This window comes from Biomphalaria glabrata, chromosome 1 (genome assembly GCF_947242115.1).
Source record: "Biomphalaria glabrata chromosome 1, xgBioGlab47.1, whole genome shotgun sequence".
In the NCBI taxonomy this organism is placed as follows: Eukaryota; Metazoa; Mollusca; class Gastropoda; family Planorbidae; genus Biomphalaria; species Biomphalaria glabrata.
Window position 1 is genome coordinate 58,926,286 of NC_074711.1, and position 27,526 is coordinate 58,953,811.

The 27,526-nt window shown below is 33.0% G+C and overlaps 1 protein-coding gene and 1 long non-coding RNA gene across 2 annotated transcripts; one reads left to right on the forward strand and one right to left on the reverse strand.

Annotated features, from left to right (window-relative positions):
* On the reverse strand, positions 1-27,457 carry LOC106079311 (calpain-7-like). The gene is made up of 21 exons (XM_056004618.1): positions 27,314-27,457; positions 26,384-26,561; positions 24,928-25,036; positions 24,535-24,584; positions 24,306-24,422; positions 23,745-23,812; positions 23,149-23,237; positions 20,473-20,644; positions 20,161-20,247; positions 18,980-19,106; positions 18,746-18,831; positions 18,504-18,597; positions 13,931-14,077; positions 12,999-13,226; positions 12,411-12,555; positions 12,132-12,231; positions 11,205-11,340; positions 10,943-11,018; positions 9,941-10,152; positions 5,472-5,611; positions 1-3,440 (listed from the first exon to the last, which is right to left on the reverse strand). The coding sequence occupies exons 2-21, from the start codon at positions 26,513-26,515 to the stop codon at positions 3,203-3,205; spliced, it is 2,553 nt and encodes an 850-aa protein (XP_055860593.1). The 5' UTR covers positions 26,516-26,561; positions 27,314-27,457; the 3' UTR covers positions 1-3,202.
* Positions 6,366-8,797, forward strand: LOC106078903 (uncharacterized). The gene is made up of 3 exons (XR_008773762.1): positions 6,366-6,448; positions 7,015-7,091; positions 7,366-8,797. It is a non-coding gene; the product is annotated as an uncharacterized LOC106078903 (long non-coding RNA).
* Positions 27,458-27,526: the final 69 nt, after the last annotated feature.

Genomic DNA, 27,526 nt, shown 5'->3' on the forward strand with positions numbered 1-27,526 from the left:
TTGCATTCCATAAATTATTTAATATAGTCTAGTCAATCAATGAAGAGATTAATTCAACATAGAGATCAAAGGATAAAGTTTTGAAATCAACAAAATGTACAATTGCATGACTGATTGACACAGTGCAAAATATTTGACTTCACTAAGCAGTTCTTTATTTTATATTTAGATCAAGTAAAAAGTCCCCCCCCCCTTTTCAGACCTTATATGTAGATACATGGCAACACATTATGGACACTTATGACCACACCAAGCAATAACAAACTAATTCATTTACTTGAGATAAGTATTTTAAAAAAAGAAACAAATGATCAGTGATTCCCAAACCAACTTTAGAAAGGGTATGTGAGGTACCTCGTTCAGACCTTGCAACCATGGGTACAAATGGTTTTGAGGTCATCTGTTTCTATGGCTGACAGTTAACGAAGGTGTCATGTGGCCAGCACAATGTCACATGGCCTTTACTTCCTCAGCATATGTCAGGTAAGACTCAGGGGCGTCCCCAATGTTTAAAATCCCATTCTTCACCTGGGTTTGAATCAGAAGTCCTCGGTTTGGAAACCACACACTTTACCTGACAGGCAGATTACGGGAGATAAACTTCACCTTTACCTCACAGGCAGATTAAGGGAGATAAACTTCACCTTTACCTCACAGGCAGATTACGGGAGATAAACTTCACCTTTACCTCACAGGCAGATTACGGGAGATAAACTTCACCTTTACCTCACAGGCAGATTACGGGAGATAAACTTCACCTTTACCTCACAGGCAGATTACGGGAGATAAACTTCACTAACCTGTGGCAGGTACCCATGGGCAGTCAAAAATATGCTCCTATCTATAAGAGAAATGTACTAGACTTAACTCATTTCCATTCCCAGCCATGGTTGATGTTGTAGAATACCCACGCTCACAGACTCACGGCATGAAGAAATCAAATACAAGCCTAGCCACCACCAAACACAATAGTATAATGAAACCAATAAGATAAAGTATACAACAGACGTATTGGGGTTATGTCAACTGTTCAAAAACAAAATTCTTTCATTCTGAGCCCACAAGGAAATTTCATAAAGTATACAAGTACTTGAAATATTTAAGACACAGCAGTGAAGCAAGATAAAACAAAATAAAACAGAATATATGAGAGACCATGTTACATACTTAACTCTGCACATTCAAGAGTCAACAAGAGAATAATAAAAAAAAAAAAAAAATGGGTTTCATAAAGTTTTCTTTTGATATATGTTATGTTTTTGTTTTTTTTAAATATAGGCACTTTTTGTAATATTATTTTAAAGCATATATTTTGGTATGACTAAAGCTAAAAAAACATATATGCATTATATAAACAAGAAGTATGTTATGGCTATATAAAAGTAAATATCGAAGGAAAACAGTGTATCAAGAAAAAGTAGCTGAATAATATTTTGTATCAACTTAGAAAGTAATACTGGGAAATATTTATGAAAGCTTCATCAAGTGCTGGGGTAAATCAAATGAATTGAATTGAAACAGATACAAATCTAAAGCTTTAAGCAGCACCTCATTATTGCAAACCAAGGATATTTCCTACGTATTAATGGCTTTCTAGTTTCATTTCCACAAAAATAAAGATGGGGCCTCTGCAGCTCCACTCCACATTTTGAAAAGGATGTTTGAGAGCCACATGGCATCACCATCGTTTGGGCATCACTGATATTACTTATGTCAATGGGTATCACATTATGCCTACTACATCTAGTAATTCATAATTCAAAATAATTTATATGTTTATATCTATGGCACAAATAATTTCAATGAAACTTCTTTACAAAATGTTCAGAAATATTTCTACAATAATTTTGCCTAATAAATGATTATATTGACTGCTCTATTTCAACAATAGATTAACGTAGCATTTTCTATCCAAACAGAAAATTGTAAAATAGGTTAAAAATGGAATGAATAAAGTTGAACATTGCACTTCAATAGAATAACATGAAGAGAAATACATGAACATGTACTGAATGCATTCTTTTAAGTTCATCTATCATACACATTAATGATGTAAATAAACTGAGTCTGAAAAAATAATTACATTTTCAAAGCAACTTTTTGCCTAAAACTTTTTCTGGAAATAAAAGTCACAAATGTCAATAAAATAAAATATAATGGAAAACAACATGGGAAGAAGACAATGTCATGACTGAGCACATTTTTAGCAGATGCAAGAAAAATGTCAATGTGAGGACCACCCACAAGCTAAGAATGTAGTCAACAAATAAGATGGAAAGCATTTCAATTACAAACTTTATTCCCTCAAATAATTTATACATTCATAAGGGTTATTGTTCTTCAGAAAAAAAATAGAAAATAAAACTTCTAGTGATGTCTTTTATTTGGCAAATTGCTATTCTGATGACATTGCACACTCAGAATGAAATGAAAACTAATTGTAATACTACAGAATGTAATCCATTTTTTTTTGTTTTACATGTTTTGGATGTTCCCTCAAAATTGATATTACATCCTAGACCAAACTTCCCATAGGACAGCAGTGGATGACCAAGACATGGTTCAAACCCGGAACCACCAAGATGATGGTGCAGAGCGCATTAGTTTGATTTGACTAAATTTCAGCTTTCATCACTTCACATAACCATTATCACAAAAAAAAAAACATAGCAGTGTCACTGATGCAGAACATTTTCAGAATACTAACTTTGTTCAGTCTTAGGAAATTTCTTATACATAAATACCTTAACTACAAATACTCTCTTGACTTTATATTTGTGTATGTTATTGTTCAACATGAAAACTGATATGCATTCCATCTATATATTTCTAACAATTTGTGTCATAAATTTTATTTTTTTTATTTTTAAATATTTCCATATCCTTCAAAAAAATAGTTTCTATTGACAAAGTTTAATTTTAAAAAATGCAAATAGAAAAATTGATTCCAAATTGTACATGCATTTATATTCCTTACAACCTATCATTTCATGCCATTCCATTCAACTTTCAAGTCACAAATCAGATCAAGTTTATTGATTGAATTATACATTTCTCTCAGATTGTGTTTATATTATGAGAAGCAAAAAACATTAAAAGATTCTATTTACACTTAGTATCACTGATATGCATCAGAATGATGTAGTAACTCATTAGTATAGTATACACTGTGTATGCAATAATGTTGTTCTTATTGGTGTTGCTACTGTAACTGTTTGACTGTATACGATGTTGAACAGCTAATATCCAGAAAAAATGGTCCCTCATTTCCAGCAGCAAAAGTGCAAGGCCTGATATTGTAAACCCCACCAGAAATATTGTTCATTTGTAGGAAACAGTAGCCAGGTCTAAAATCACCAGAAGTGGTTCTCTTAAAGGCACCCACAGCATTAGGCACATTTTCACTCACACAGATGACTTCAAAGCCCACACTGTACTGTCTGGAAAGAAGATTGTAAGAATGAAAAAAAATGATTTTCTGAATTAGTTAAAGCCACTCAGCTATGTCCCCTGAATTAGTTATAGCCACTGAGCTATGTCCCCTGAATTAGTTATAGCCACTGAACTATGTACCCTGAATTAGTTATAGCCACTCAGCTATGTCCCCTGAATTAGTTATAGCCAATCAGCTATGTCCCCTGAATTAGTTATAGCCACTGAGCTATGTCCTCTGAATTAGTTACAGCCACTGAGCTATGTCCCCTGAATTAGTTATAGCCACTGAGCTATGTCCCCTGAATTAGTTATAGCCACTGAACTATGTCCCCTGAATTAGTTATAGCCACTGAGCTATGTCCCCTGAATTAGTTATAGCCACTGAGCTATGTCCCCTGAATTAGTTATAGCCACTGAACTATGTCCCCTGAATTAGTTATAGCCACTGAACTATGTCCCCTGAATTAGTTATAGCCACTGAGCTATGTCCCCTGAATTAGTTATAGCCACTGAACTATGTCCCCTGAATTAGTTATAGCCACTGAGCTATGTCCCCTGAATTAGTTATAGCCACTGAGCTATGTCCTCTGAATAAGTTATAGCCACTGAACTATGTCCCCTGAATTAGTTATAGCCACTGAACTATGTCCCCTGAATTAGTTATAGCCACTCAGCTATGTCCCCTGAATTAGTTATAGCCACTGAACTATGTCCCCTGAATTAGTTATAGCCACTGAACTATGTCCCCTGAATTAGTTATAGCCACTGAACTATGTCCCCTGAATTAGTTATAGCCACTGAACTATGTCCCCTGAATTAGTTATAGCCACTGAACTATGTCCCCTGAATTAGTTATAGCCACTGAGCTATGTCCCCTGAATTAGTTATAGCCACTGAGCTATGTCTCCTGAATTAGTTATAGCCACTGAACTATGTCCCCTGAATAATGTTATAAACCTGGTGGTGGCACAGATGGGGGTAGTGGTGTGAGTGTAGTCAGCCGACGCAAATCGCCCCAGGCCAGCGCTAGACGAGCGGTCAACCGTGACGAGTTACGACGGTCAGCCGAGACGAGTGTCAACACGGCGGTTCGGGAAGGATCGACGGCGGTTCGGGAAGGATTGACGTCGTGAACAGGGCTCAGGAGCGTCACGAGAGTTGTAGTCATCTGACCACCTGGAAACGTCGAGTGGCGTTCTGTCCGGTTCGAGAAGGCCAGTAGGGACCATATATAAGAGCGGAGGTGTCGCAGTCAAGACGGTTCACGGAAGGGGTTCAGAGCCCGGTTCACTACAGTCTGGTCGACTACAGCACAGTTCAGCGGTGTGGTTCTGTACAGAGCATTACGACGGTTCAGTGCGGAGTACTGTCAAGTACAATTGAGACGGCTGGCGTCTTGATCTTGGTCTGCGATCGAGTCCGACACAACGAGCCTAGTGTGTGAAGTCAGTCCTGAACTGTTGAACCCAGTGCAAGCCCGGAACGAGACGGAGAGGCCAGTGCAAGAGTTGATACTGCGGAACGGTGTTATCGGAGAGATATTTGTACAGTGTACGTATTGCCAATTGTACAGTATTGGCTGTTATTTATTCAACTATTAAAGTGTTTCATTACTTTGGAGCCCTGAGTTGTCAAGTTCTTTAAGTTGGTGGTGTATGGTGCAGTTTGCAGAGAGCCTGGATAGTGAGATTCATAACAATAAGTTATAGCCACTGAACTATGTCCCCTGAATTAGTTATAGCCACTGAACTATGTCCCCTGAATTAGTTATAGCCACTGAACTATGTCCCCTGAATTAGTTATAGCCACTGAATTATGTCCCCTGAATTAGTTTTAGCCACTGAACTATGTCCCCTGAATTAGTTATAGCCACTGAGCTATGTCCCCTGAATTAGTTATAGCCACTGAACTATGTCCCCTGAATTAGTTATAGCCACTGAATTATGTCCCCTGAATTAGTTATAGCCACTCAAATGTCACTGCTATCAGATTTTGAAAATAATTATATAATAGTTAACAAAAAAAAAAAGACTTACTTAGGGCCCAACAACTCTATCATCAAATGATTATCTACATTTTTGTTGTCTATAAACACCTGGTACAGCGGATTGTTGACAAATGTTGCAGGGTTGTTGGCACATCCACCAGCACTTTTACCACTCCACTGTCCATTCAACTGCAGAAAAGTAGAACAAATCAGAGTGTGATTCTTGTGAACAGATTCCAAAGTGTATTATAACATAAGTTTATGCTCATTTATAAACTCCAAAGAGAAATAAATGCACAGCCACATTAACCCATTAGACTGACAAAAGGATTTCAATACTAGTCATGAAAAAGATAGTAAGTCTATCTTTCTGAGGACTCATTCATGTCTATAATGCAAATATATATAACCTTTGTGGTGTAATTATTCAAGTCACACTTCTCCTGAATAAAGGACAAACATTCTAACATTCATCATTGAATATCACTGACAATGTTTCAAGCCAATATCACTTTTCATTTTGTTTTTAATTGAGCAACTTTAAAATCTTGAAATAGTGTCCAAATGTTTAAAATTTTTTTATTGTTTTTGAAAATTGTGATCAAGGACCCTAAATTAAACTTCACTTTTGCCAACTAAATAAAGAAATAAGTAAGCAATCGGCGCCTTCGACATACAAGCCTTAGCTCTGACCACGGCGCGGTCTACGTCATCACTCGTCAGAGGCCAAGGTTATGCGTCACTGATGATGCGTGCGAAACTACTGTGTAGCTGTGTAGTCTACATAGACAGAAAGATTTCTTTTGAAACAGAGTTTTCAAAACATTCATCATGGATTAAAACTCTAGATCTACAATGGTGAAAAAATGTCTCGTTTTGTAAAGGATCTAGATCTAGCAGATGCTTTTCTATTACCAAAAGATGATGAATGATGCCTTGGAAAGAAAAAAATGGCCAGCGGTAATACCTTAGCCTTAGGCTTAGTAGAAGGATTAGATCTACGTATCATTAAAGGAGTACTCTAAAGTAAGTAAATATTTCTAGATCCAGCATATTAATATTATACATAATTAATTGACTTCTATGCTTTTGATGATTAACATTGAATAGGCATTGAATTATGATTGAATTCTAGATCTAGGCACTAGATTTATTTCTTTACAAATTAGGCTAGGACGATGTAGGCCTAGATCTATTAATTTAATAATGATTCTGTCAATAATTATAGAGTCTAGATCTAGTTTATATACAAATAGCATAGTCCGTATATAGAAGTACAAATAGACAGGTAGTAACTTTTAGATTTATTATACATAAAGAACTAATTATAATAGAAGAACAGATCTATAATCTATAGTAGGCTATTACTAGTCTAGTATTTTATAGTTATATAGACTCATTAGTGACATTAGACTGTTAGGCAGTTACTATTAGATCTGTCATATTGTATACCCCGGTATGTACCAAATTATTCTAGTAAATGTTAGATGTTATATATATATATAGATCTACATTTTATTTTATATTTTATACAGTTTGCATTTCATTTCAAAAATATTAATAGTTAATAGTAAACTTTATTAAACTTTCAGATCTGCCATTAACATTTTCAAGACGAAGTATCATGGACAGTATTGAAGGATTACGTACTATAAAGGAATACTCTAAAGTAAGTGATAATTATTACTAGCATCTAGTATATAATTTTAGCATTATAAATAATTTAAATTTTTTATGCTTTTGATGATCAACAAGACTATAAAAAGAGGCTATTGCTAGGAAGTAAATACTACTTTAGGCTAGAACTATGTAAATCTATTAATTTAATAACGATTCTATCAATAATTATTCTAGTAAATGTTTGATATTATAATATTATATATTTATTTACAGTTTGCATTTCATTTTAAAAATATTAATAGTAAACTTTATTTAACTTTCAGATCTGCCGTTAACATTTTGAAGACGATGAAGTATTGTGGACTAGCTACTACACATGGAAGAGTAGAGAGTGCATTAACAAAAGTGTAAAGTCTCAGGAAGTCGCAGGATGGCTGCCTGGTCTTGTGGTTTGCGTGCCGGACTGTCGTTTGGATTTATCAATGTCTCTGGTTCAAACCCTGCCCGCTCCCATCCCCTGTTGTCCTGCGGGAGGCTTGGACTAGGAAGTAAACTATCTTCAACTCAGAAGGAACATCCGAAACATGTCAAACATATAAGGATATAATAGTAAAAAAAAACCATATCAGTGATTTCAGTGAATTTCAAGATGGTGTAAGAAATATAAATGTGTCTTCGTTTTGGATGTTCTTTGTCAAGAGGAGTGTATGATTTATGTACATTGTAAAGGTTCTGGTCCAGTTAAGGTAGTATATATATATTCTATTGTTCTTGGTACATCTCTTTGATGTATTTTTTTTAACAAACAGAAGTATATGGTAAAGGTGATATAAGCTACTTCTTAAAACTGTATCCTACATTTATGCAATAACTAATTTTTTAGAACTCATAGAACAATATTCTACAAAAAAATTTTACCAACAATACTAACAATTTAAATGCTATTAACGAAAACACTAAGTACACAAATAAAAAAAATGACAATGAAATAAATATATTAAATTGACTTAAACGAAACAGGACTAAATGTTATGTGTGTAATAAGGCCATCAATAAGTAAGAAGACCATGTCACTTTTTATGGACTTTCTAAATTAAGTATTGTCTACCCACATCCTGCAGATTCCTGCTTATAAGTTATTGACCATGTACATTACATATATTTAAAGGTTTAAGATACAGTGGGATAAATCAAAAAGATGAAAATATTTCTTTTAACTTTCCTAATTTTAATGATTCATCAAAACATCATAAAGGTTCTCTAACATGTTTTCAGAATTTAAACAGAGACTATAAAAGTACTTGGAAAAATTTTTGGCCAGAGGTTAGGGTAATAAATTAGGATCCTATTATTTTCTGGAATGTTTTGATAATTGGTTTACTGTAAGTCTAAGTGTTAGATGTTATATTATGGGTAATTATCTTGTTTTTTGAAGTAACTTGTGTAATCTATAAGATATATTGCTGGTTATTATGTTCATGTGGTTCTAAAGAAATTTAATGACTGCATGACTGGGGATGGGAGCGGCCAGGGTTTGAACTTGGGACCATCTATAAACCTAACTACAGGCTGGAGCGCAAACCGCTCGACCAGGCAGCCATCCATATATATATATATGGATAATATAAAATTTAGATAACATTAACATTATATGAAATCATTGTATTTTTAAAATGTGTATTGTAAATTATTTGAATATCTATTTTTTCTCCATATGTTCATTAAGCAATTGCAATAAAAACTTAACTCATTAAAGTGGCATCTGTTGTCTGCAAATAAAATTGCTATATAACACCCCACATTTGTTTTCATGTTGTGTTATTTCTGTTGTGATGCTTGTTTTAATTAGTGTGTACATTAAGTTGTAAAGCAACTTATCAATTTTATATTCTAATAACAATTATGTAGGTGTAATACTGTTTATAGAAAAGTCATAACATACATGACTACACAGTTATTGAGTTACAGACTATACCACTTAGCCTAAGCACTAATGCAAACTTTCAGCCAGATGTGCTACCGTTCAGTTTACAACACACTACAGTTTACAACACACACAAAGCATTCTTCAGTCACTTAGTGTGTATATTAAGTAAATACATAAAGTGTAGACCTAGTAATTTGTCTAGTTTAATAATACGTCTGTTTATAGTTATGAGGATCTAAGTCTTGATCTGGTAATTTATCTACTTTAATAATACATCTGTTTATAGTTATGAGGATCTAAGTCTTGATCTGGTAATTTATCTACTTTAATAATACGTCTGTTTATAGTTATGAGACAACAACTTCACGTTGGTTGTGTTACATTTTACAACACTTCGCCTAAGCCTAATGCTAACACGGATCAAGGCTCTGGTTACGATAAAAAAACAATGGTCGCTGACCTACTACGTCACCAACCAGCCTTACGGCCTGGGGTCACGGAGGTCACGAAGCAATAGTTATAACACTAAATCAATGCCAGGCAGTTGATCTTCATATCATCTCCTTTATTACTGCTACTTAGTAGCTTATTTGTATTTCAATAAGTTTTTACTTGTTAAGTGAAAGTCTAATGCTTCCTTTTTATAGAGATTATTGTGTGCTACAAATGGATTTAAATTAATTATTCCTTTTTTAGTGAAAGTCTAATGCTTCCTTCTTATTGAGATTATTGTGTGCTACAAATGGAAGAGCTCAGAACATTTGATTCTACACTGCTAAAACTGCCACACAAATATTGCCCTCACATGAACGTAAAACAAAAATAGCCAATCAACACTTCTTAGTGTGTACACCGGAGACACCACAAAGCTTGCTATTTATAGTTTTTCTGCCATGTATGAACATCTCCAATAGAAAATAATTGTTAAAAACAAAGTTTCGTTACCATAAAAAAAAACTAACTAAATTTACCCTTTTATAGTATTTCTTGTTGTAAGGATCTATGATTGGGGTCAGTGAGAATTCACATGTGCTGTAGACTCTAAGTGTGTAGTGTGTAGTGTTGTTCTTCTCATACTGAGAAATGACCAGCGTGTAGGGCTCACTTGTCTTCTCTTCCACAAGCTTGCACAAATAATGAGGAGAGTTAATTCTGACTCCATCTTTGTAGGGCGGGGGATCATCTAAGAGATCATGACATTTGAGATTTTTAAAAAATGCTAAATATAAAAAAGGCTTCACAATAAATCATTCCTGGACTTCTATATTCCCAAGACATCAAACAGCTGAAAGTTTTTGTAGCTATGCTGCTAAAGAAAAATACACTAGACCAACTGGTTTGATCTTTTATAAAAAGTGTGACATCTTACAAATGTCAAATGTCCCGATTACTTGGGATGGACATGTAGTGTAATACACATGTCTGATAGACTTCATAAATAACTTTTTCTTATGGAGAGCTGTGCAATATAAGGTGTTCAACACAAGACATACAGTAATACTCTCAAGAGCTCACTCAAGGAATGTGACATTGACACTAAAGAATGGCAAATATTAGCTAATCAAGTTGTGAGTGTCAGTGTTTCAGGCAAAGAGGCTAAAAGAAAACAAAAAAAATATCCTAAAAACTAAGCCAAAGAAGGCAATACTCCTAAAGATCTTAACTACTTATGTCTTAAATGTAACTGGCATTTCAAAGAAAAGATCAGACTTTACAATCTTCTTTAAGCTCATAGGAAATGAGATTGTGCTCAATAAAGGAGGAGCTTTATGTGATTTGTGTATTTTTATGATGTAAGATTACTAGGCATATGTTTAATTCTCCATCCCTTCTGTAATCCACCATGACTCCTGCATAAGCAGACCTCTATAGCTTGACTGAATAGCTTGTCAACTTAAGGTTAAATGTATTTTTTTTTTTAAGTATCTTTATCTATCACTTGGTGATGCTAAAATACCAAATGTAATACTTACATGGGCAAAATACTTTTTTCCCTCCATTTTTGTAAACAAGAACTGTTATGAACTCTTTGTTGTCAGCAAAGTCAGCCTGTGGGTACAAATGTTTTCAATGGAACAACTGATAGTAGTCATAATAAAAAATAAAAAGCCCTCACTCCCAATTGAAAAAAACAATTTATTACATTGATCAAGTAAATTTCATCTTATCACAATTAATTTAAAAGCAATGATACATCTTTATTTTTTGTAAAAACAGGTAAGTTATTGTACAAACCTTATCAGTAATGTGCCTGGTCAACAAAATCCAGATGGCAGCACCAGCTTGACTGCCTTTCATCTCAAGCCTGTATTGAGGATTGTCACTGATGTTGTAGGTATCCCGTTTTGGTCCTTCTTGGGCCGACCAGGTACTGAAAATAAGACAAAACTTGTGTACTTCAAGAAGATAAATAAATTGTTCACAGTTTTGAAGATGGTGCCCTTTGCTGGAAAATCATTTGGTTTGCCCATTTTAATGTCATAAATACTCCAGACACTATCCCATGCCTCTTTGCAAGAGCTTTAGACAACAGGTTTATTTTTAACTTTCATTCTATAAGATGTTTGTAATTCATAGGACAATTAAGATGGAATAAACTTAATTTTCATTATTCATTTTAAATGATTAAAAAAAGTAGTTTCCATTTCAGACCATGCGATCAATGGGGCAGATGATGTAAAAGTCATCTATTTCTGTGGCCCATGGTTAATGAGGGTGACATATGGCAAGCACATCAACCAAACCACCTTTACTTTTCTCCAACTAATGCCAGGTATCCATTAGAGTTAGATGGCACCCTAAAAATCCTAAAATTAAAAATCCCAGTCTTCACCAGGATTCGAACCTAGGACTCCTCAGTTCAGAAGCCAAGTGCTTTACCACTCAGCTACCGTGGCTGTAAATAATAATTTTAGACAAACTTTTTCCCTTCAATGATAATTACAAAGTTAGAGTCATCAAATTACCTATAGAGTCCTTTTTGCATTCAAAGCAAAAGAAACAGCCGGAGATTTCAAAAGGGTGCCTCTTAATATGGATACAAAACCAGGAGATTCACTTAAGATTGATATGGTGCCAAGTGCCCTATTCCCTTACCACTTCAGTTCTGTTGCATTTAAGCTCTACAATTTACTTTTTACGTTTCTGTGCTAGATGACTTACTGTTGCATGCAGGTTGTATATTTAAAAAGTTCAGGGTCCCAGTTTATGTAGAAAACGTCAAAAAACTTGCACAATGAGTCATAGTCTATCCAGAAAACACCTGCATGAAAACAATATGTAGAATTTATTACATTTTAACCGAAAATAATTTTAATGAGCTTGTAATTGTTGTGTATTCTAAGTCAATACTTATGATAAAAATTCAAAACAGTAGCTCCTAAGAATTAATGAAAATTGTCATGCACACACTTATATAGATGTATACAATTTATTCCTCACCATTGTCAAACATTTGTGCACTTTGGGGATCATAGTTTAAAACTTTCTGTAGCTCGGGAGTCCAGTGCACAGTGTCTTTCTCTGAATAATTTCCTTTCCATCTCAAGTGGTTCCAAGGATTTTTTAACATGAAAAGTCGTCTCCCCTAAAATGTTGAAAAATTATTTTTTTAATTTTAAGCAATTTGTAGAATATATGTATAATAAACATGTGATTTCTTGTCTACATCATTTAAAACTTGACATTTTATGGAAGTGGAAGAGATGTAATATTGTACACAAACAAAGAAGCTATCCCCATTAATATGATCATAGGAAAGTACAGAAGACCAAATTCAAATAGAAGTGAGATAGTAGATATTGAAAAAAAAAAGTTCTGTTTTAACTTTTCAATTATATATATATGACTAGCCTTTAAGGCAATAAATATTTGTTTATAAGTTAAAAATTATATCTGAAAGCAGGCAAGATTCAAACCACTTTCCACCAACTAGATAATCCCTCAAGAAAAATTAAGTGACAAACTAGGAACAAAAAGAAGAGTGGAAGCAACATGTGTGTGTGTATTTAATTTTATAAAGAAACTAACTTTGTATTCTTTTATATCAAGCATGGCATAAGCATGGGTGGGAACCAAACCAGCTCTATCAGCTTCAACCTCAGATAGCTCTCCTGTGGCTACTGTCACCAAGCAATGACCTTTGTGGAATCTATCTAGCAGCCTCTTAAACTCTTTGTCCTTGTCAAACTCAGGCGAATTCAGTCTGATGGCAACTCTTTCAGGGATCCACTCCGTTAAAGCATGTAGATCTATGTTCTAGAACAGTGCCAACATTAAAAAGTGAAAAATATGTCTTTGGTTGAGTTTTAAAAAAATTAATGTAAAAACGATCAACATAATGTAAAATTATCAAATTAAGTTTGTGGTATTACAAAAAAAATTTTTAATGCCTAATTATAAGGTTCTGAAGGTAGTAGCTGTGCACACAATAAAATATTTATATAAGTTTAGCACATAGTTATGTTTAGTACTTCTAAATATTTAACTCTTTTAAATTAACATGGGTGCTAACTGTGATTCTTGGATGCTGCAGGCCAAAACAAGTCACTTATTTTACTTGAATTTGCTCATTTCGAATTCAGGCATCAGCATTCCATTTTACAACCTCTATAGAAAAAGATGAATATTGACTCAATGCTGTACCTCTAACTCAGCAGATGTTTGTTTTACAGGTTTCAGATATTCCTTCAGAATTGAAGATTATTACACATTAGCCCAAACCTCCCACAGGACACCAGGGAATGGCGACAGGCACAGTTAAAACCCAGGACCATCAAGGCGACAGACCAAACCACATAACACAAGACCAGGCAGCCATATGTTAGCCAAATCTTTACCAAAAGGTATGAAAAATTCAAAAATCTCTTTTAACAAAATTCTATAGGAACTTCCAAGTCTTAAAGAGTCCTGCTCTAACAACATAAACATTTTTTAAAAATCAAGAAAGAAAATAAACTTACAGAATTAGAGCCTGGAAAGTCATATCCACCCATGACTTTCATGTAAGCTTTCTCCAGAAGTGAGACCCACAGCTCATTTTTGTTGTTTGAGAAGGAACAGAGCAGGTCCCCATATTTAGAAACAGGCAGACAGTCATCTATGATGACCTGTAAAACAAATTTATTCCAAGTCACAAAGAAATAGGGACAATTTTCAAACAAATTTATGACAAACATTTATAACATGCATGATATTATATGAATGTTTAAATAGTTAATGCTTTAAAACAAGAAAATTATTTTAAAATACTTTTTTAAAAACAAAGCTTATTCTAAGCATAGTAGTATCAATCATCTAATTAAATTTGTAATAGATCTAGACTAAAACTGTGCGATTAGAATTATTTGTACCTATTGTTTTTGTTTAGCGCAATTTCATGCTTTTAGTTTCTCAATATGCTATGATCCTATCACTTGCCTGGACACGTTTGAAAAAGGGTGGGGGGAGAAAGAAGGGGAAATCTGAGTGATCACTTTTTAAATGCATGTATTTAAAAAAAAAATTAAAAAAGGAGAATTCCAACTCAGTGCCTAAGCCTACCCAAGCTGACACTCTACCACTGTGCTAGTGTAGTGCTTATATCAAAAAGGAAGGTTTTATAGTTATCTATTGTTAGTTTCAAACTTTAAAGCGACAAACTATAAAAAGGTCTAATTCAGCTTATACGAAGAACTATTTCTTTCCATTGTTTGTGATACCAAACAAAATAATTTATTAACAATATTTATTTAACTAATTACTTGATATATTTATTGATTCTTGTGTTGTCAGGTAAAAGAAATAATTGTGCAAAATTCCAGCTTGATCCAAGATTCTAATGGTATGGATTTTAATTTGTGTGGAAACGTGTATTTCAGTGGAGTTTTGTGGTAAGACGCTTGACAGTATGGACAACACACCCGCCATCTTGGAACCCAATAACGAGCCTAAGCCCAAGGCTTTAACTGAACAAATCCCTAGCACAAAATGTAAGAAGAGAAGACGTAGAGGAGGAATACAAGTTAAGTGTAGAAGAAGAGGACAAAGAGGCTTCCTTCCACCCATTGTAACAGGCAATGTTAGGTCTTTACAATATAAGATGGAAGAATTAACAGGTTGCTGTGAACATCTGTATCAATTTAGAGAGTGTTCCTTAATGTGTTTCACTGAGACCTGGCTCAATGATACGATACCCGACTCTTCTGTTGATCTCGATAAATTTTACGTTTATAGAGCAGACAGAACAATTAATAGTGGGAAGTCAAAAGGTGGAGGACTCGCAATCTATATAAACAAGGATTACTGCAACGCCAATAATGTGAACATCAGGAATAAAATTTGTGACCCTAACATTGAACTTATGTGTGTCACACTTAGGCCTTACTACTTGCCTAGAGAATTCACCCAGGTGTGTGTTGTTGTTGTGTACATACCACCGACGGCTGACACAGCGACTGCGTCGGAAATATTTTTTGATGTGCTTCACAATGTACAATCAAAACACCCGGACTCTGTTTGTATCGTAACTGGAGATTTCAACAACCTAAATATTGACAACACACTGTCAAACTATTGCCAGTATGTCTCCCTCCCAACAAGGCAGGGCAGAACGCTCGAAAAATGCTACGTAAACATTAAGCAGGCTTACAAATGTAAAAGTTTGTTCCCACTTGGAGAATCTGACCATGTATTACTCCATCTTATACCAAATTACAAACCTACTCTTAAAACCACAAAGAGAGTTATAAAAACGGTCAAGATGTGGTCTGAAGAGGCTGTAGAAAAACTACGGGAAATTTTTATTGAGAACTGTCCAGACATAAACGAACTAACAGAAACTGTTAACTCATATCTATCATTCTGCAAGGAGTTAATAATTCCAACAAAAACAATACAAGTCTATGGAAACAATAAACCCTGGATGACCAAAAAAATTAAACACCTTATTACTGAAAAGAAAACGAAGTATAAGGCTAGCAACGAAGAGTTTATAAATGCTAAAAATAAACTGAGAAAAGCAATAATTGAAGGGAAAAAAACATACAAAGAAAAAATTGAGAATTTCTTTGCCAAGAACAACTCAAAACAATGCTGGGAGGAATTAAAGAAAATAACAGGCTGCGCCTCAAAACGAGAACAAATTTTAGTGGCTGATGATGAGAAATTCACCAACGAACTAAATTATTTTTATTCTCGTTTTGACAAAGAAGATTTTGTTGATCTACACAAAGAACTTTTCAACACTCTGTCCAAAGGAAAACAAGAGCCCTACGTCAATTTTGTAACTGAGGATGAAGTGACTTTGTTATTTAAAAGAGTAAACGTAACAAAAGCTTCTGGACAAGACAAAATTAGTGGCAAGCTGATCAAGCTATGTGCAGAGCAAATTTCTTCTATCTTCTGTCATATCTTTAACCAGTCATTGCAAACGTGCGTAATTCCAAACATCTGGAAAACTTCAGAAATCATACCAGTGCCTAAGAAACCAAAAATAGATTGCTTAAATGATTTCCGCCCAGTAGCACTAACACCTATTGTTATGAAATGTTTTGAAAAATATATGCTTAAACAACTTGTAGCAAAAGTCAATAACAGCCTAGACCCTCACCAATTTGCATACAAAGCAGCTAGAGGAACTGAGGATGCCATTCTATTGCTTTTGGACCAGCTTTATAAGCATCTCGATATACCCAAATATGCACGAGTCCTCTTCGTAGATTTCTCCTCGGCTTTCAATACCATACAGCCACATCTAATGATAAACAAACTGAGTAACTTAAATGTAAGCCCTTACTTACAAGCATGGGTTCTAAACTTTTTAACCCAACGGCCCCAGTATGTTAAAGTCAACATCACCAAATCGTCAACTCGAGTACAATGTACGGGTGCTCCACAAGGTTGTGTACTTTCTCCTGTACTATACACTCTTTACACTAATGACATAAGAAGCATCTATGACTCAGTTAAACTCATTAAATTCGCTGATGATACTGCCATAGTCGGTCTTATTTCAGGAGACGAAACTCAGTATCGAAGCTCGATAGAAGAGTTTACAAACTGGTGCACCGACAACTTTCTAGAACTGAATGTTACAAAAACTAAAGAACTTATAATAGATTTTAGAAAGAAAAAACAAACTATACGTGAACTGCAAATAAACACTACATCTATAGAACAAGTAAAGGCATATAAAAATCTAGGCGTTATCATCAACAACAAGCTTTCATGGGAAGACCACCTTGGAACTCTGACAAAGAAAACAGCCCAGCGACTCTTTTTTCTATACAAACTCAACAGTTTTAAATTAAACAAGAAGATCCTTGAGACATTTTACGGCGCAACTGTACAAAATCTGCTAACATACAGAATAAGTTGTTGGCAAGGCAACGCCTCATCTAAACTGTTACAACGTCTAGAAAACATCATTAAAAAAGCATCAAAAATTACACTCACAACATTACCACATTTAAAGGAACTTTTTGAACAAACGTGCCTAAGAAAAATCGAAAAAATTTTGGAAGACAACGGCCACCCACTCCATCAGAACTACACCAGGTCGTCGCGAAGTGGGCGACTGCTGTCAATCAAAACAAGAACGGAGCAGTACAAAAACTCGTTCGTTCCTCACTCGGTCAGACTCTATCAACGCCACTCATTGATCAGGGAACATGAAATGCACCAAGATACCTGTGTGTAGTCGGTGAATGAACTCTTTATGTTGTCTGTTGTATTTATGTGTATTTTTCTGTTGTGTTGTCTTTATATGAGAAACGAGTCCTTGTAATCACAACAAATTTCCGTAAGGATCAATAAAACAGTCTTAGTCTTAGTCTGGATGTCATAGAAATAATGTATACAAACTTTTTAACAGACAGAGTGAGTTGATATAAGCTTTATAAAAAAAATATAAAATAGTCTCTACAACAACCAATCAATTGTACATTTCTTAAAGAGATGTCAGGTAAACACGCCCTGTTTAAATATCCAATAGTCTGGGAATAGAATAAAATCTGAAGTATATTCATGATGCTCACCAAAAGTTATTGTATATCTTTATTTATTTATTTCAAGTAGCTGAACTGCCTTTATTACTGAGTCTTAGAAAAAAGAGAAGTTGTCCTATAAATATATCTATATTGATATAGTCAAATGGTCTGGGCAGGTAAGAAGGAAGTCAATTAGAGGAATGATGAAATAAAATGTTGGGAGCAGGAAGTGGAAAACAGATTGCAAATAATATTTAAAATAAAAGTGATTGTAAGATAAATAAAAGTGTAGGTTTAAGGTTATGAATAGAAGGATAACAATATCTATACATCAAATGAATTATTTACAAAAGATGTAGTAAGCAAAGAGTTCCAATGTAGCATGTATCATAGATTTAATAAAAAAAATAAATGAATGTGATCAGTAAGTACGTTTCGAATTGTGGAACATGAAAAATGAATGATAATATCAAAGAAGATTTTCTTACAAAAAAACTGGTCTGTGCTCTATGAATTACTTTTGAAAAACTAATTTTATGACCTTTTTTTTATTAAATGAATCAAGTACCTTTCTCCAGACTCCGTTCAAATTCAGCTTGACCATATATTTCCCACATGGATTGTACATCGGTTCTCCATTACGATTTTGTGGATAAATTATGCTGGAAAGAAAAAAAACATTTTTTAATCAACACAGAAAATGTGAAAAATTGAAAAGCTTAAATATTTTTCCAGAGTCTTTATGAATAAGAAAATATGATAATCATTTTAAAAATATTTTCTTTTGATTTTTTAATGTACTTAACTCACTTTGTTATAAGTTTTTTCCTGAATCGTTTTTCATATTGAGCACTGATAGCCAATGAAGCAACAAAACTGCAGTCTGATACAATCGTCTGGAATGGAAAAATAAAATATGGTTATTTCTTGGGACCAATTTTCCCATGCGGGCTAGTCTAATTTTCAAACGTAGGTTTTACATTAAAAAATATTTTTAAAAAGAACAATAAATAATATATCATAAATGAATATTAATATCACTACCTGTCGAATACTAAAACTTGATATGGCATATATAACTTTAGGATCATCACAGAATGATTCTGGTCGAGCCCACTTTTCAAACTGTTGTTTTTGTTTGGGTGAAAGAGTAAGTTTACCATCTCTGTCACTGAAATCAATTTTGAAAGTGAAACACGGTTGTACTACTCAAACATTTGAAAGATTTTTACTAAAAACTAAAATTGTGTCTGCAAGACTCTAGCACAATACTTTACCCTGAAGGTCATAAATTTAACTCAAAGATTCTATACTAGTGGGTGATCAATGAACCACAAGCAAAAGTAATTTTAATGTAAAACAAAGCAATGATAACCAAACCTGAAAGAAAATGACACAACATGGAGATAATCTGCCTAACATTATTGTACTCCACACCTAAGCAGCACTAAACAACTTTGTCTCATGATTAGAGGAAAGGCAATAATAGAAATCCAATGAAAAATAAATAGATGTACCAATTTATTAACCATATTTATAAATTAACAGTCAAATATTACTTATTCTTTTTTTTTTAACTCAATCAAAAATTGTCATTTTTCGTCTGATTTCAGAATCTTAAATTTATTTTTTTCTCCACCATTTCTTTATTCAATGTCAAAATTAGTATCAGTTTTTTCCTTTCTTACTAGAAAAATCTTGCTTCTTTTTTTTTAAACAATTCACTTTCAAAATGCAAATAGAGCTTTCTTAGTATGTTTTTCTTCAGCCTTAATTACTCACTTTAGATAATTAAAACATGTTTTAAAAATTTACATGAAGATAATTAAGATGGATGAATTAATTTATTTCACCTACACAACAGCTTAAATGCAATAACCCTTATTAATGAATGATTCATTTTAAATTACACTTCTTTCAAAAAGTTTTTTTTAGCTTGATTATGAATGAGATGAAAATAAAAGAATATTATGAAATAAAAACCTCTAGAATAAAAAAAAAACATAATTTATAATATAGATAACATTTTATAGAAATTTGTTTCATTTAGGAGATATATTTATCCTTCAGTCCTCTACATTTTCTAAAAGAACAAAATTTTACTGATAAATTCATTTATCACAAATTTATTTTCATTATTAGATATGTCTGAGTTTCAAATGAATGCAGTGATTAAGGTTAAATGTGTAAAGGCACAGTTTCTGATAGTTAAGTTTTCTACTTACTTAAAAAGTTCTGGATAAGCAAATCTTTCTTTTTGATCAATGGCAAGAAAAGGCACATATTCTCTACCATTGATTTTTGATGTGCTCCTGAAAAATTATTTGTACTTTTGATATATCCAAAACCAGAATAAATGGGTTTAAATTAAAAATATGGTATTATGGGGCAAGGATTTTTTTATTAACTCTTTCTCTCCTAACTGACGATACCAACGTTGATTCCACCAGAATGTGTAATATAATTGTGGAGAGAAAGAGTTAATCAATTTGTAAGAATGTAAAGAATATAAAAATTCAACTGCTTTTCTCATGTACCTTAATACTGCAATTTCTTCCTTGCTATAAGAGCTTGGACCAACATTAATAAGACCATTACGTCCACGACTAGTTCCAACTTTTGGTCCTTCAGAAGAAGGTGACAATTTTTGTGTAGAATCTTCTTTTTCATCCAAGAAAGCACCAAATCCCAAAGGAGGGACTGCTTTGCCTAATAAGAGATAGTTCCAAATTAGTATTATCATATGGGTACAAATATTTAGTATTTTACTCACATTGTATGTATTGCTTTGTATTTAAATATGTTTTTGTTGTTTTAGTACTATGTACTTTAAATATAAATTTAAAATATATTTAGAAAAATGAATCTTTCAAACAAGTAAAAAGCATCAGAGAAAATGTAATGTATACAGTTATTATGTTGTATTAGTTACATATGTTTCCAGCTGACTCAAGTTGATTTGTTATGCCCTGCAAGAAAGATACCCAAATTTACAAATATAACTTCATCTTTCAGCCTCATCTAAAGGGTACAGAAGCAGGATCAAAATGGAATACTTCTTCTCAAGGTTGGGATATAAAGATATAAACGATTACCTTTTACATAAGTCAATTAAAATCCACCAGCCAGGGCCGGTCTTAAGCCACTGCAACCTATGCGGTCGAAGTGGGCCCCGTGCTTTCATAGGCCCCGCGCTAAGTATATCTGTAATTGCATAATGATGCAAAATATACGAAAAAGTCGTGGAAGGAAATTATTTTTAAAATCTCCTGAAAATTAGACAAAATTTTTATATGGAAAATACAAATCTTACGCGAATAAAAAAAAAGCATTGTCAGCTTTCATATTTAAATAAAAATATAATAATAGTGACAATTTTAACCGAAACGAACGTTCCAACAGAACTAGAATACGTTTTTAAAACGATCAAAACCCGAAAATGAGAACATAATCACTTCTAGTGAGACAGCTGAAACAGATTCTATGAAGAATGCAAAAACTGCAGTGGTGAATGTCGTAAGAGAAGAAGAAAATGATGTAACACTGACAACTGATCTACATGTCGTAAGAAATGAAGGCAATAATGTAATAACTGATCAACATGTAGTTATAGATAATGAGTTAAATGTGGTCGATTCATTGAGAAATCTGGATTATCCTGCCATGTGTCTAGAAAAAATGGAAAGATCTTGTATTGACTATTTATTACAAAAAGGTCCACGTGAGAATACTTTGGAGAATTTTCCAAAAAATAAGGATGGTAGACATTTTTCTAAAGTGCATTGCAAACCAAACCTGATTAATGGAGGAGGTGTTTTGCGTCCTTGGCTGATATATTCTTTGTCAGCAGACAAGATCTATTGTTTCTACTGTCGTCTACTGGAAAAAACAAATAAGTTCCTTTTTAAATGAAGGATTTGACCAGTGGCAAAGCTGTACCAAAAGGCTAGCAGAGCATGAAAAAAGACGCTATGACCAGTTGCTGTGAAGCTGGAGCAAGACTAAGTAAAAAAAAAAAAAGGCATTGACAAAGTTCACCAGGAGATGCTTTATTCTGAAACTAAACGTTGGACTAGTTGCTATTGAAGCGCTATTTAGCTTTCAGAGGGACCATTGAAAGACTTAAAGAGCCAAGTAATGGGAATTTCCTGGTCTAGTAGAATTACTCGCAAAGTTTGATCCAGTAATGGGGGAACAACTTCAACGTGTTACATTTGCAGAAATTCATGATCGTTACCTGGGAAACAAGATTCAAAATGAACTCATAACTGTAGTAGCTGATGCTGTGGTGAATTATATCTTTCGAGACATCAAAATTGCAGTGATATTGAATTGTACTCCAGACATAAGTCACAACGAGCAGATGTTATCGGTATCTCTCAGATAAAGGTTAATGTGAAAGAGCTTGTGGTTTGTAAGAACGTTTTAAGTTTCTTCCTGTTGTTTCTTCTTGTGACAGCAAAAAGAAGTTGGCTGGAAACATGGATGTTGTTGCAATCTTTCCAGCCAAAAGTCAAAGGAAAAGGCAGTATGATAAATCTGTGGAAAATTTCACACATCGAAAAGCTGAAGATGGCTGCAGGATAAAATGCTTCAACAGAATTGTGAACACTGAAATTTACTCCTTGCAGCTGAGATTTGAACTGTAACTGTGGCATCTTTTGAAAGAAGTTTCTCACATTTTAAACTAATCAAGAAATACTTAAGGTCAACAATTCACGAAGAGAGATTGAACAATGTGGCAATTTTTGCTATTGAGCATGATCTATGTAGGAAACAGAATTTTGATGATCTACTGTATGACTTCTCTACACACAAGGCTCGTAAAGTAAAGTTAATTTGATTGTGAATTTGTACTTAGTTAAGAATGTATAAAATGCAAAGACGAATTTATTTTTTAATACAAAATCTTAATTTTCACTTATTATCCTTATCCCTACCCAAAATAGGCCCCGCGCAATCCGTTTCGCATAGGGCCCCACAATAGCTAGGACCAGCCCTGCCACCAGCAAAATTAAAAAATCAATTTCTCAAATGCAAACTTTTAACAGTTAACTAGTTTTCTTGTTTAACACTGTTGTGATATGTTGATTGAATAGATAAGCAGAAGAGTCCATCCCTGTTAAAGTCTCTGCAGTTAAATGATGCAAATATAACCATAATTTTTTTTTTCAGATTATGAAGAAAGCATTCAAATAAATATTAACTATCACCTGAAAGAGTCCTGACAGTTGCATTGGATGATGTCACACTGGAAGAGCTGCTAGGAGTTTTGACACTCCTTTTCTTTAAAGCCTCAGCTCTATGAGAAGGAATTTTTAAATTGTACAAACAGATTAAATTTAGAGTGAGTGTAAGACAATATTCACATTGTAAAACAAATTGAAATGTAATGTTTATTTAAAACAAAAATATACAAATAATTTTTGTTAAATACTTTTTTCAAGTAATGAATATATTTACTTTTTTTAAAGACATTTGTCAAACTAATTACAAATCTTTAAAGAATCAAATAAATAAAGTTCCTTCCAAGATTTAAAAGTTTGCAAGATACATGTTAAGATCACTTGTAATCATGACCTACAGTTGATAACAGTATCCTGTTAGCCAGAATAACAAACTACTTGTACCACTTCCCATAACAAGTATCAGGTACCTCCCACAACAAGTCTCATGTAAATTAAAAATGTATTCACATATCATGGCCTCCACCAAGATTTAAAATAAAGACCCTGAACTGTTCTACTTTTCAAGCAACACGCTATTTTCCTTGAAAGTATTTTAGTTCAAGTATAAATGTTTTCCTGACCTGTCTAAAGCTTGAGTTGCCATTTTGACCACCTTATCTTTTAACTTGGCATCGGATGTGCTGTCCCTCTGTTCAAAATAAACATTCACTATAAATATCCTTACAATATAAACATTTTTACACTCATTGACATCACATGTGCACTGAAAGTGATGAAAGTAAAGAGGTAGATTTTTAATCCACCAAGAAATGATTCCTATAAGTGTCATTGACCATGAACTAAAAAATGAGTATGAAAATGACATAACGGTCATCTGTTTCTATGTCCCACGGTTAATGAGGGTGACATGTGGCAAGCACAACGACCAACCACTTTTTCTTTTGTCCAACTAATGTAAGGTACCCATTTGAGCTTGGTGGACTCAGAGATGCCCTTAAGATCCCGAAATTAAAAATCCCAGTCCTCACCAGGATTTGAACCCTGGACCCTTCTGTTCAGAAGCAAAGCGCTTTACCATTCAGCCACCCCACCTCCTAATTAACTTCTTATTATATTTCTAGTAAGGATAAACACTGTCTAAATTTCTCTCCACCACCACCACTGCCAAAAAATAAACTTACAATTTTTAAGCAAAATGCAATAGCCTCTGAATAAAGACTTATGGCCTCATCAAAGTTGTTCAGCTCGTCCTCATCTAGTGCTGCATTTAGTAGAAAACTGGCTTTTTCTAAATCAAGCTGAAATTCATAGACACAAAATATAGGTTTATAGAATAGGGCAAGATTGATTTCTTTAGCATGATTAAAAGAAAAAAAAATTAAATGTTAAATAATAATGCCATGAACAAACCTGCTGATTATCTTTACTGTTGGACTTGGAAGTAGTTTTTTGTATTTTTACTATTTAAAACATAGAAGAAAAAAAAATATACGTAATAAGTTTTTCCTGTTTCAAGAATTACTCAAAATATTGATTAATAAAGAAATATATATAAACTGGAATAATGGCTATGTATTTACTGATACAAGAATTACTCAAAATATGGACCAATAAAGAGATATATATCAACTGGTATAATGGCTCTCTTTAATTGCAATAAATACATATTAACACACACAAACACAAGAAACAAAAATTTAGTGTTTTATTTTTTTAATAATTTTTATCTGTTTAAATGAACATATTTCTTTATTAAAAAAAAAAAAAACAATTAAAATGATTTAACAAAGGATCTCAACTTACAAATTTGTTTTAGTTCTTCAACACGGTCCATATATTCATGAACTTTGTTCACAATGTTGGGCATTTGAGAACCTGCTTCAAATGCAGCATATAAAGTCTGCGCAGCTTCCTAATGAAGAAATTTAGCATAGTTCATGACAGACAAGTTATATTTATCTATTTAAAATTACAAGATAAAAAGCTAATAAGAAGTACATGATATCATGACATAACATTTTACTTAAAATTATAAAACTAAGAATCAATTTAATGTTACTTAAATATTAAAGAATAAGGAAGGTGCAAATAAGCTATGTTTGTTCAAAGTTATATGATAATTTTTGTGCACTTTTTATGTGGTGTTATGACTAATTGATACTCTATTGAATATCAAAGGTTAGGTGAAGACATGTTTCGTGTTTACAACATTTTCCGGTGGAAGACCGGAAGTGATATTTTTTTTATTAGTATCTTAAATAAACATACATATATTAGCAAAATATAATAATAATAATGATAATATACCACATTTTAGCACTGCAGAAACACAATTTTCTAAGCTCTTCCATCTGGAGCTTAATTTTGTGTTATTTAGTTGGCAGCATTTGAAGTTTCCATTGAATGTAATTGACATTTGTTAAATCTTAAAAACTATTTTATTTGAATTTATTATGTTAAGAAAAACAGAACTTAAATTTCATTGGCTTAAAGAGACAAAAGCTATGGAAGGACACCTCATTTTCAGAATGAGATAAATTCTAACAAAAAGTAAAAGATGAGCATAAACTCATAAAAGCTTTAGACCAAACACATTTTGAGTCTTAAGCATTAATTATTATATTTCTAGTAAGGATAAACACTGTCTAAATTTGGATGGCTGCCTGGTCGTGCGGTTTGTGCGCTGGACTGTCGTTCGGATTTATCGACCGTCGAGGGTTCAAACCCTGCCCGCTCCCATCCCCCGTCGTCCTGCGGGAGGTTTGGACTAGGAAGTAAACTATCTTCAACTCTGAAGGAACATCCGAAACATGTAAAACAAACAAACAAACATTTTACAATTAATTCCTTTATTTTGCTCTGAGAAGGTGATGCATACATTGCATCTATTAAATTTGCTGAGTTTTGCCAATCTTAAAATACTAATAAAGTTGACAAGTTAAGAATTTTTTTTTTAAAGTCAAAGTTGAATATTTGCATAAAATTGATTTACATTCATTTTCATCAATCAGAATAATCTTAGAATATTATCAACTTCAAAGATAAAAAACATGCACAGATTCCCTTCTATGAATGAATGTGTTACTCAAGAATATCTGATAAGCAATGTTCAACAGCACTTCAATGACCAATTATAAAAAAAGGAAACGGATGCTCATAAGACTGGTTACTTTGTATCCACATCAAGTTTGTTTATGTTTTTCCATAGCACTAAAATTATTAGATAGAAATTTCAAAGCTAAATATTAATTAAACTTACTGAATAATAAAAAATTGCCATTTCAAAATTATGAATTTGGTCAAACTGAACAGCTTGTTGTGCTAAGTTGATCCCTTCATTCTGTAGCACTGTAGCATCAGCTCCATGGTAGCCAGAGGATGGATAATCCATGACTTGAACATTAAGACCAGAAAACCATGAAGTTTAGAAAGAACACCTAAAGGAAGTGTAACGCAATGAAAGAATTAAATACAAGAAAAGTTAGACATTTTAAACAGAAACATCAAAAGGAAAGCTTTGTAGGTTATCTTTATTTGTTAACGAAGTCTCAATGAAAATGAAATTAAATAGCTTTTAAATTTAATTATTTTATCATTTTTCATTAACATCAAGATAGATAGGACAGCTCTTAAGCTACAATTAATTATAAAATACTAAACAATTAGCATAAATCTAGTAGAGCTAGGATTAAAGCCCACTTACAAGATGATTATATTTTATATTCTTGTCATTTAAGAAGTAGAGGATAAAGAAATGTTGTCAATTATAAAAATTCCATTCATTATATAAATTCTAAGTAAAGTCTAGACTCTAGACTAGAGTTGATAATTATTTGATAATATTACTAGATCTAGATGATACTGGTAGATCTAGATGTGACTAGATCTACTTATTCTACTAAATAGAATCTAGATCTATATTCTATTGACTATTCAGTCATTCTATATTATATATCTTATTATCTATCATTCTATGTCTATATAAAGTGTATAGTATAGGTCTAGATCTAGATCTTCTAAGTCTCTAAGTCTAAGATTATTACTAGAGTCTAGATCTAATTAGTGATTATTACTATTATTACTATTAGATAATCATTGATAATGATTGCCATAATGATCATAATCATACATACTGTCAATAATTTGTCAATATTAAATATTTATTCATATATATCTAGTAAACTAATACCATAAAGTTTAATAGGGAAATATAATCTAGAGATCTAGATCTAGATGAGATTTCTATGTAGATCTATAGATTTTTTTTTTTCTAGATCTAGATCTAGAGTCTAGTCTATTAGATACTATCAGATCTAGACTTTCTTTGTAAACATTGAAGAGCAGAAAGTTAAAAAAAAAAAAAAACGAATATATTTTTTAAAACCTTTCGAATATTTAGTAT